This window comes from Penaeus chinensis, chromosome 15, assembly GCF_019202785.1.
Source record: "Penaeus chinensis breed Huanghai No. 1 chromosome 15, ASM1920278v2, whole genome shotgun sequence".
NCBI classification, from domain to species: Eukaryota; Metazoa; Arthropoda; class Malacostraca; order Decapoda; family Penaeidae; genus Penaeus; species Penaeus chinensis.
Window position 1 is genome coordinate 10,588,989 of NC_061833.1, and position 11,554 is coordinate 10,600,542.

The 11,554-nt window shown below is 41.4% G+C and overlaps 1 protein-coding gene across 4 annotated transcripts in view; it reads left to right on the top strand.

Moving 5' to 3' along the window:
* Positions 1–4,307: 4,307 nt before the first annotated feature.
* Positions 4,308–11,554, top strand: part of LOC125032969 (UBX domain-containing protein 4-like) — a 19,204-nt gene continuing 11,957 nt past the window's right edge. For 3 of the 4 annotated variants that reach the window (XM_047624387.1, XM_047624388.1, XM_047624385.1), the window contains exons 1-4: positions 4,308–4,366; positions 7,093–7,207; positions 8,666–8,800; positions 10,050–10,183. In XM_047624387.1, coding sequence (XP_047480343.1) covers positions 7,126–7,207; positions 8,666–8,800; positions 10,050–10,183 — 351 coding nt within the window. In that variant the 5' untranslated portion in view covers positions 4,308–4,366; positions 7,093–7,125. Of the gene's footprint in view, positions 4,430–7,092; positions 7,208–8,665; positions 8,801–10,049; positions 10,184–11,554 lie in introns of all 4 variants that reach the window. The other variant, XM_047624386.1, reaches the window with a different exon arrangement.

The window sequence follows — 11,554 nt, forward strand, 5'->3', positions numbered from 1 at the left end:
TGCCTCGGTGATTGCTGCAGTCCCAGTGATCCCCTTTCCCCTTCCAGAGAGGTATGACCACACCCCTCAGCAGGTTAGGGGGAAAGGTACCGGTCTGCCAGATGGCAGACAGGACTGCATGCAAGCCCCTTGCCATAGGTTCTCCACCAGCCTTTAACAATTCGGTTGGGATGCCACAAACACCTGCTGCTTTACCACTCTTCAGCTTGGAGATCGCCCCCCTGATTTCGGTCAGGGAGGGTGGATCCTTGCTGATGGGTGGGTCTGGCAGAGGAGTCTCAACATTACCAGCATCCATGTTAAGTGTTGGTGGATCAACCTTATACAACTGCTCAAAATACTCAGCCCAACGCACACGCATCCCATCAGGATCTGAGATTATCTGGCCACTTCCTGAGAGGACTGCAGTCGTCTGTGAGGAGGGCTTGGAGTTCAGCTTTCTCAGGGCTTGGTAGGCAGGACGAAGGTCATTTACTAGGAAATGGCTTTCGACCTGCCTCTGTAAGATTACTGATAAACTGTTCCTTATCCCTTCTCAACAGTGACCTAGTCCTGCGCACCAGAGAGCGGTGCAAGTTGCTATCCCCTGACAATCGAGCCGCACGACAAGCATCTGTGGCTTCCAGTGTCTCCTGCGAGATGGAATTCTGTCTTGTTCTTGGGCGTTCACCAATGGATTCCTGAGCTGCTTCAAGCGTTTCACGCTTGAAGGTATCCCACATAAGAACAGGGTCTGTCAGGCCCTCGAGTGCTGTGAGACGACCAGAGATAGCCTCGGCAAACCCCCGGGTACACTCGTCCTCCCTCAATCTGTCCAAATGAACTACCCTAGGGTGTTCATTTAGGCGACGGGGGGTTCTAAAGTGGACCCGGAGAGTAGCCACAACTAATCTATGATCAGTTCCACAGAACTCGGCGCTTCGGTACACCCTGCAGTTCTGGAGGATCCTCCACTGAGTGCTAACGAGGATGTGGTCGATCTCCTTGGCCACACTACCCGTACCGCTGTACCAAGTCCAACTATGCGGGTCAGAACGCTGATACCAGGAGCCAGAAATCCTCAATTTCTGGGACCTAGCAAAGTCACGGAAAAGAAGGCTATTCTCGCTGCCAGCATCAGCTCCTGAGCTATGAGGACCCGACAGACATCTCGTAGCCAGCTCGATCACAGCCGGAGACCGCATTGAAGTCGCCCAGAACAATACGAATATCTCGCCGAGGACACCTGTATGCCACAGATGCAAGTTTGGCGTAAAACATCTCTTTCACCTCAAGTTTATATACATCCGTAGGAGCGTATACAACAACAAGAGACATGAAGCCAAATGAAAGCTTCAGTCTCAATACCATAATACGCTCATCGACTGGAGTGACCTCAACTACCGAGGGTTGAAGTCTGCTGGAGATGGCTATAGCTACTCCCTGGAGGTGGTGTCCATCGCTGTGGCCCGACCAGTAGTAGGTGTAGCCACCCACACTAATCATGCCGCTGCCAGATCTTCTCACCTCCGAGAGAGCAGCCACCTTAACTCTCAGCTACTTCAATTCCCTCGATTGTAGTGGCAACCGATCGTCCTGTCGCAGGGAACGGACGTTCCAAGCCCCCACCCTGACAGTCCACCTGAGGTCTAACCTCGGGCAATTACTCCGGGTGGGCGCCACCTCTGCCACCCCTACCGACACCGCCCCATATAGAGGAGGTTGGCTGGCTGCAAGGCCCCATAATCCACCTACAGGGCTCCCTGGGGCTTTCCCCCACAAGCATCACGCCAGGTTGGCGGCCGCTGGGACCCAGCTGGGTTGGGGGGTAACCCCCCTCCCCACCCGAGTCCCAGCGGTCGCCAACCCAGAGGGACCCACAGCCCGCCGTACTTGCTGGGTGGGAGGGGCTTTAGCCCTCCCCCCAGCACCAACAACTAAACGGTTTGTTGCCAGTGGTTATCTCAGGGGGACCGACTGGCAAGGCCTGCCTCCCCACAGCCGCCCATTAACCCCAGGGTGCGCGAGGGCAGGAGTTAGTACGAAACCAGGGCGTATCCACACACCGGTGGGCCATAGCTCCGTACCTTTAGGGCCTCCTCCTGGCAGCTGAAAGCGGGAAGGCATGCAAGCACTTAACGCTAACTAGGCTACCACACCATCACCCCTAGCATGAAGCACCCACCCAATCACTAAAGCTAAAGCTCTTATAATTGGAGAGGGAGGAGGGAGTTAAAGATAGTGTTGGTGAGTTAGAGAAAGAGAGGACAGACAGAGACAGACAGAGACAGACAGACAGACAGACAGACAGACAGACAGACAGAGACGGACATATGTAAATATAACAATATACAGATTTATTTTATTTATTATTACTAATACTAATAAACTGATACTGTTATTGAGTAGGCGATATTGATACCAATAAAATCGTATCACCGATATAGGTATCGCGATTCTGGCCATGTCTGTTTATGGATAGAATATTGATTTTCATCTGAGAGGGAATGAGTCAGAGGTTCGGTGAATGATTATATATGATATTAGCCTTTTCCTTTTTTTCATGGTTGAATATGATTTTCATCACGGTCTCAGTCTACCCTCCTCCATCCCCCCTGTGTATGTGTGTCTATCTCTTTAATTATGAGAGTTGTTGTGAAATATGAAGCCTCTCTCTCTCTCTCTCTCTCTCTCTCTCTCTCTCTCTCTCTCTCTCTCTCTCTCTCTCTCTCTCTCTCTCTCTCTCTCTCTCTCTCTCTTTCTCTCTCTCTCTCTCTCTCTCTCTCTCTCTCTCTCTCTCTCTCTCTCTCTCTCTCTCTCTCTCTCTCTCTCTCTCTCTCTCTCTCTCTCTCTCTCTCTCTCTCTCTCTCTCTCTCTCTCTCTCTCTCTCTCTCTCTCACTCACTCACTCACTCACTCACTCACTCACTCACTCACTCACTCACTCACTCTTTCTCTCTCTGTATATCTATTGATCTATTTACATATCTATCTGTCTCTTTAAATTCATTCAATCTCTTTATCTCTATCCCACTCACACTCATTTCCTTTCTCCCTCTCTGTCTGTCTGTCGTGTCTGTCTTTGTCTCCTTCCCCCGTCTCTCTCGCTCTCTCTCTCTCTCCATGTATCTATCTATATCTTTATCTCTGTCTGTCTATCTATCTGTCTCTCTTTCTTCGCTATTTTTATCTCTCCTTCCCCCCCTCTCTGTACCCATCTATATATTTATCTAGATCTATCTCCCTGTATCTTTTTCTCTCTCGCTCAACCTGTAGATAGTGGCGATCAAGAAGTGCGAAAGAGGCAGGGGACTGTCTCTTCTTTTCCTTGGCCATAAATGAACGGCTTTTTGATACAATTAATATATGTACTGAGTACCATGAACGCAATTGTCAGTTGCAAGTGCAATTGCTTGGTAATCTATATTACATCAAATTATCCACTCATGTTACACAAGTTTGAAAAAACACGCTTCTGCTGCAATAATTGTTGGCAGTATATCAAACATGTAAATCAAATATTTGCTTATCAGCTTGGATATTTGCTTATAATTTCAAGTATCGATGTATCGGTATCGCGTCAGAAAAATTCTTTGTATCGATGCCTATCACTGGTCGGAAATAAATAGTGCAGTCGTAGCTCATGGAACAGTTGACCAGCCTCCATTCTCTCTTCGATGAATACCCGCAGCCCCTTGCTCGTTCGAGGCTTAGGAGATAGAGACAAAGGCCCAATGTAGGGGACAACCCCTGCCATGGACCTTATCCCAGGCCTCAACTAATTTTGCATGCTCTTCTCCCCCTTTCCTTTTTCTTCTGTTCTTCACCCCCTTCTTGTGTCCACTTCTCCGAATCGTTAAGACAGGTTTACCCTTTTCGCCATAATACTTTATTATAGTGCTATATGGCCTTTATATGTTATAACCATTAACCATCTGTGGTGAATAACAAAAAAAAAAAAAAAAAAAAAAAAATAGCAATAGTATTCACCTCTTTTTACCCTTTTCGTAATCATTCTAACTTATAAAGCCATATGACCATTGAAATCTCAATTTTGTTTTAATAAAGAACTTTACATCCCTCTCATCACAATACTTTATCATACTGCTATGTGACATTTGATGTCTAGCACATTTATTTGTTTTATTTATTCTTAGCATTAAACATTAAACATTCTACCCGCGTAGTAAATCGCTTAATCGTGAAAAGTCCCCCCCGGCGTCCGTTCTATCGCAGTTCCCCCGGCGTCCGTTCTACCGCAGTCCCCCCGGCTTCCGCTCTATCGCAGTCCCCCCGACGCCACGTCCTTCCCCCCCCCCCCCCCCCCCCTCCCCCGTGAGCTCCGGGTGATGACAACCGAGCCTGGGAAGGAGCTGCGAGTCAACCAAGTGAGCAGATGAGTTTACGTTCATCTCGTTTGCACTGCACTCTGAGCTTGACTTTTGACTTGGGTTGGGAGATGTGATCGTTAAGTTTTTCGTTGTGGTAAAAATGCGGAGGCAGTAGCTTTATTTTGTTAGGATTTGGGCTGAACATTAAGTGACAGGGCAATAATTGAGGCAGATTTTTTTTTTTTTTTTTTTTTTTCTAATGTCAAATCTAAATCACAGGAGAGTCAGTTCAGTCATATCTTAACATTCCATTATTTGTCGAGTGCATATTCATAAGCCTGAAATTTGTGCTCTCTCATGAAGAAGGTAAAAAGCACCAAAGGTTTTAGAGAACTTCATTCCTGCACAAGCAACATAAAACATACTTCGGGATTAGTTCATAAATAGTTATAATTTTTGTGGTTTAGGGTTTAAATAACACATTATAGACAAGAATGCATTATTTTAAGGTCCAATAGATTCATGACACTTTCAAATGATTAGTCTGAAACTGAAGAATCATCTTGCAATCTTCAGTGGTTTGCATTTCAGTATTTATGGACCAGCAGTGATAAGTATCAGTGTACGATATTGATATTGCGAACAAGAACATAATCAGTAGTTAAGAGAAATAATGACTTTACAAGGGCAAAGTCATATAGAATACTTAGGAATAAAGATTGGGTGATGCAATTCATGTTCAAGAAACTTCTGAGACACATCAGGCATAATTGTGAAATTTCTAGATTTATTCATGCAGGAGTAATAACATTAATAAATGTTATAAATGCGTAGAAGATAAATGCAAGGGCTCTCAAAGCAGGAATTTATTCTTTTATAATCTTACTGGAGGTGAACTCTGATGGAAGACCTCTACTTTTTTGGTGCTCCAGCAAAGGCCAACCAATCTCTGCTGCTTGTTTTTTGACATTCTGATAATAAATCACGTGGGAGATTGACAAAAGACAATTTATCAGAACTTTTGAGGTGAAGAGCTGTTAGCTTTTGCAAAAGTTATATAGGCTGTAGCGACCAGTGCATTAGCAGGTGGCAGATATGAAAATATTTTGTAAATATTTATCTGTGTTATTGTACTGTGCTCAGAATTGTGCCAACATAGTGATGTTATATGTTGCAAATACTCTGGAAGATGATTTGAAGTGTTTACTAAAATACTTCTATGAACTTAAGACTAAACAGACAATTGATCACAGAAAGAAAAAACAGTTGTAATGACAGTAAAAAAGGCATGAACATAAGTGTTAGGGTTTAAAAAATTGTGTGTGGAAAGTAGAAGTAGGACCAAATCCCTGTAGTCGAATAATGTTTTGGCCTCTGAGCTTTGTATGCTAGGAATTGCAAGCAAATCACCAAAATGTGTATTCTGGCAAGACCTGTGCTTTCCCGGCAGTTTTCTGATAAAATGTATATTTGGTTGAAGTTTGTTGGCCTTGGCTAAAGCAACTAAGTGGCCCCATTCCAGACAGTTATCAGTTTACCAAATGCAGTTTAGATGATTACAGAACAAAGTGAATGTCTTGCTTAGTCTCCATAAAGGAGACTCAGGATAGTTAAACCATGGTTGCTGGAACAGTGAACTTAGGGTTATCTATTTTTTCATGATTTTCACAAGTGCAATAAAGGCATTCTTTTCCCAAGACCCCCTCATCCCCCCTTCCAGAGTGTACAACACAGATATAAAAATGATGACCTCTGCTGCAGGATCTCCAGTGTCTAAAGGAATGCATTAATACTGATAGATTCTAGCAGGCACCCATTAAAAACATCTTTTATTGACTTATAATTAATGATGTATTCCTGTCTTTGGCCATGGAACTTTCATTATGAGAATGAAATAAATTCTAAAACAAATATGTTCAAATGTCTTTGTATTGATTTTAGCAACACAATATGAGGGCAATAAATAATTTGTAATTGCTTTCTTGCTTTCTTGCTTTACTTCTTTCTTGCTTTCTTGTGAAATGTTTCTGGACATAGATGGTTTTGCTAGTACTTAGCCACAAAGGAGTCAATTAGTAGACCTTGTGACCTTACCTAATGTCACCTTTCCTTGAATTGGTGGGAAAATGTTTTTCTTACTTATGCTATGAATATTGATGGTGTTATATATATTGTAGACATTATAATTACTATAATTATAAACATTAGTAACAGCTTTATAAGATAGTGTAAAATATTTTCAAAAATCAAGGAAAAGGTTAAACAGGTAAGACAGGCAATACTCATAATAAGCTCATTGGTGACTTAGTACAAGTGTAGCCATCTATGTGTAAAAACAATTAAACAAGTATACTCGCATGTCTGCTAGCATTGGATTAACTGCCCCCCTCCCCCCAGTGTGTGGTTTATATGCTGATTAAATTTGCTGTAGTCTGTAGCCCAATAAAGTCCTGGGACACAGTCAATTACTTTGCACTCTGACAAAAGTTAACAAACCTCCCAAGATAGTTTCTGGACTGGTTCCATATAAGGAGATGAATTGGCAGGGAGGTCTAGATGATCTGCCTCACTGGCATATATATGGTGATAGTTTGATGATTATTGCTGAGCACAAATCACAAGGCCAGTGGCGGGTGTGTGGCTGTCGTCTAAACACCCCACCAATTATTTTCCTTATCTTGTTTGTATTTAAACAGTATGGACATCATCACCAATATTATTTCTACAAAATTGAGACCTGAGTCAAAACCATTTATATTTATTTGTGATTAATTTATTTTCAGCAAGTTGCTTTTAGTGGTTAATACTGAGCAAGAATGAAGTGGTTTGGAGGAAGTATTCCAGAGGCAATTAGTTCAGCCAAAACACAGAATGCCATATTTGTGGTATATGTGTATGGTAAGTTAATTGTACAAAGTTGTTAATGTAGACTTTCTATGCATACATACATACATACATACATACATACATACATACATACATACATACATACATACATACATACATACATACATACATACATACATACATACACATATGTATATCTACATACATATGTATACTTACATGCATATGTGTACATACATGCATATGTGTACATACATACATATGTATACATAAATACATATATATATATATATGTATGTATACATATGTATATATGTATACATACATATATATATATATACATATGTATACATACATATATATATACATATATTTATATACATATATGCATATATACATATTTACATATATACATACGTACATATGTACATACGTACATACGTACATACGTATATACGTATACGTATATACGTACATACGTACCTACGTACATACGTACCTACGTACCTACGTACATACGTACGAACCTACGTACATACGTACATACGTACATACGTACATACGTACATACGTACATACGTACATACGTACATACGTACATACGTACATACGTACATACGTACATACTTAGATACGTAGATACGTAGATACGTAGATACGTACATACGTAGATACGTACATACATGCCCACATACTCACATACATATGCACATACAAACATACATACATATATGCTTATATACACATATATGGCTATAAATGTACAGACACAACTCTGCTTTTCCTCTTGTCCAGAGTATGATTTTAAGAAGAACTGCCACTTGCAACAATGTAGGTATGGCAAGCCTTCCATGTGATCATGCATTAGCATGAATTTAAAAGAATTTTGTAAATATCTGATAACTTATGCTGTAGTTTATTATTTTTTCCAAATTGTAATATTATTTGTTTTATATTTATTGTAAAATATCCATAATGACTTGGATTTGAACTTTGGTAGAATAATTCAATGTCTTGGAGCAGTTGTTTTATGATCTCTTTAATTTCATTTTAGTCAGAAAGAAATTCATAAAGAAAATAGTAATTAAGTAAATTAAAAACTGGAGCACAACATCCACAGTTCTAAATGGTTCTTAAAAGAAAATCAAACCATTTTCAAAGTGCATTATTCATTGGGGCTGTTGGCTTGCCCCATTGATGTAAAGTGTAGTAGAGTATATGAGAAAACTGGATTTGAATAAGAGGCTTTTTTCTTTTTTTCATTATTCATATTTCAGAAACATACTGTTATATATCAAAGGATAGCCTAAAGTATTTTCTCTTCAATGCATTTTGTCCAAATAAAATCAGTGATCAATATATCAGAGAAAATGTAAAGCAATTAACTAAATTGTTATTTTTCTTTTTCTGGTATAAAAAAAGTCAATGTATGAAATTTGCTCTTTCAAATCAAATGACCTATGTATGATTAACAGTATAATTGTGACCTTCTCTTCTTTGTCTTTCCAGATTCATCAGATGCTTCAAAAGCTACTGATGAAGTCCTTGTAGACACAGATATATCAGCAGTCTTGAGTTCAAATAAGTTTGTAGCAATTAAGCTTGAGAATGGTACTGAAAGTGCCTTGCAGTTTTCTCAGATCTGTATCCTTTTTAAGAATGCATCATATGGTTACTATGTAATACTAGATGAATACCAGTATACCTTCAGCTAGGTTGGGTTGGGTCAGGGTGTATGAGATTGGGTTAGTTTAGGTAAAGTTGACTGCAAGTGGCCCAAGAGGGTAAAGTAGTGATGAAATTGCTTATCATTTTCATGATTACTTTTGACATGTTTAACACAAATTTAATAATAAGAAAAGAGTTTTTCTCTATTAGGCATGGCTCATCAACCCCACAGATGAATCACATCATAAGCCATGAGGAAGACCGTGTTTCCACCTTTTAAGACAATTAAGTTAACTTGTAAAAATTGGGCAGTATTAATAGAGCTATTGGTTAGAGACCTTAATGAAAGAAACTTCAGCAAGCAGCAGGTAGAGACTTAGAATGAAAAAAAGTTATGCATGTCTAAAAGTGTTTTCAGGCCAACTGGCTGAAATATGTTTATTAAATGTTTTGTAAGTTCAAACATTCATCAAAAAATTATGCATAGATATGTTCACATTAATAAAGTGCATGAATGTGAACAGTATCTATGATTATGTTATAGAGGAATGATTAAAGCAACAAAACATTTAATAAACATATTTCAGCCAGTTGGTAGGAAAAGACCTTTAGACTTGTATGCTTTCAATTGTGCTCTGCAAATTAAAAATGTATGAGGTGCTCAATAAGAAGAGCTAAGCAGGTAACTATATCAGTTTGTAAAAGTTTTACATGAATGTTTGGAATACCTTGTGGAAGGTATGATTAATATTAAAATGATGGTTATTGGATATAAATGCTGAAGAGATGCATTATATGTACCTCATGATGTTACACATAATTTTGTAATTTTATCTTGGTTGGTACTGTAATTATATTGACCTATTAGAAATTGCTATATGTTTCAAGGAAATATTCATGAATTGATGGCATGTACATACATACCATGGCCACTATGAGCCTGGTTTATTAGTTGCATTTATATGTAGATAGCTCTGCAAGTGCTAAGTTAATAAGTTAATATCTAACTTATTTATTGAGTTGCAAATAGTGATTAAATACCTAATAAAGGTATATTGTGCAGTGTAAAACTTTTGCAATATATATGTAATTGATTTCCCAAAATAGAAGATAGCACAGCCACCTCAGTATTTAGATATCAATTTTATTTTTGTTTGTTTTGGAAAGGAATGCAGCATGGAAATATATTTGTGGACGTGTTTCTTCCTTGATTAACAACTCCTAGATCCTTTGGTGCTTGTTCCGTCACTGTTTTTCATTAGTGGTCAGACAGGATTACCATTAGAAGTTCTTGGAGGACCACTTACTAAAGAAACTATAAGGCAGAAGCTCACCTCTTTGGCTCCTGAAGGAAATCAGGTATGGTATTATATCACAGAGGCAGACTGAGATACTCAGAGACGCAGACAGACACAAACACCTACAAACAAACATGGACACAGCACATAAGACAGACACACTCATGCATACACACTCATGCATGCACACTCACATGCACATGCATGTGCACTCACATGCACATGCATGTGCACTCACATGCACATGCATGTGCACTCACATGCATATGCATGTGCACTCACATGCATATGCATGTGCACTCACACGCACATGCATATGCACTCACAAGCACATGCATACGCACTCACATGCACATGCATGCGCACTCACATGCACATGCACAAGCACTCACACGCACATGAATACACACTCACACGCACATGCATGCGCACTCACACGCACATGCATGCGCACTCACACGCACATGCATGCGCACTCACACGCACATGCATGCACACTCACACGCACATGCATGCACACTCACATGCACATGCATACACACTCACACACACATGCATACACACTCACACGCACATGCATACACACTCACACGCACATGCATACACACTCACAAGCACATGCATGCACACTCACACGCACATGCATGTGCACTCACACTCACACGCACATGCATGTGCACTCACACGCACATGCATGTACACTCACACGCACATGCATGTGCACTCACACGCACATGCATACGCACTCACACGCACATGCATGCGCACTCACACGCGCATGCATGCGCACTCACACGCGCATGCATACGCACTCACGCACATGCATACACACTCATGCTCATGCATATGCACACGCACATACACACATGCATAAACACACACACCCACGCACACGCACACGCACGCGCCGGCATGCGCACGCGCACACGCACGCGCCGGCATGCGCACGCGCACACCCACCCCCCCACCCACACCCACACCCACACCCACACCCACACCCACACCCACACCCACACCCACACCCACCCCCACCCACACAGACCCACCCACCCAACCACCCACCCACCCACCCACCCATACACCCACCCACCCACCCACCCAAACACCCACCCACCCACCCACCCACCCACCCACCCACCCACCCACCCACCCACCCACCCACCCACCCACCCACACACCCACACACCCACACACCCACACCCACACACCCACACACCCACCCACACACCCACACACCCACACACCCACACACCCACACACACACGCACGCACGCACACCTCTCCATACATGTTCATGCACATTCACATGCACACATACTAATGCATACATGTCTTCTCTATAGTCTGTTGCATGGATTGTGGTATTGACAAAGAAACTCTTGAAAGAATTGTTAGGCAGGATTCATATTTGGCATCAAAGGTAAATTATGAT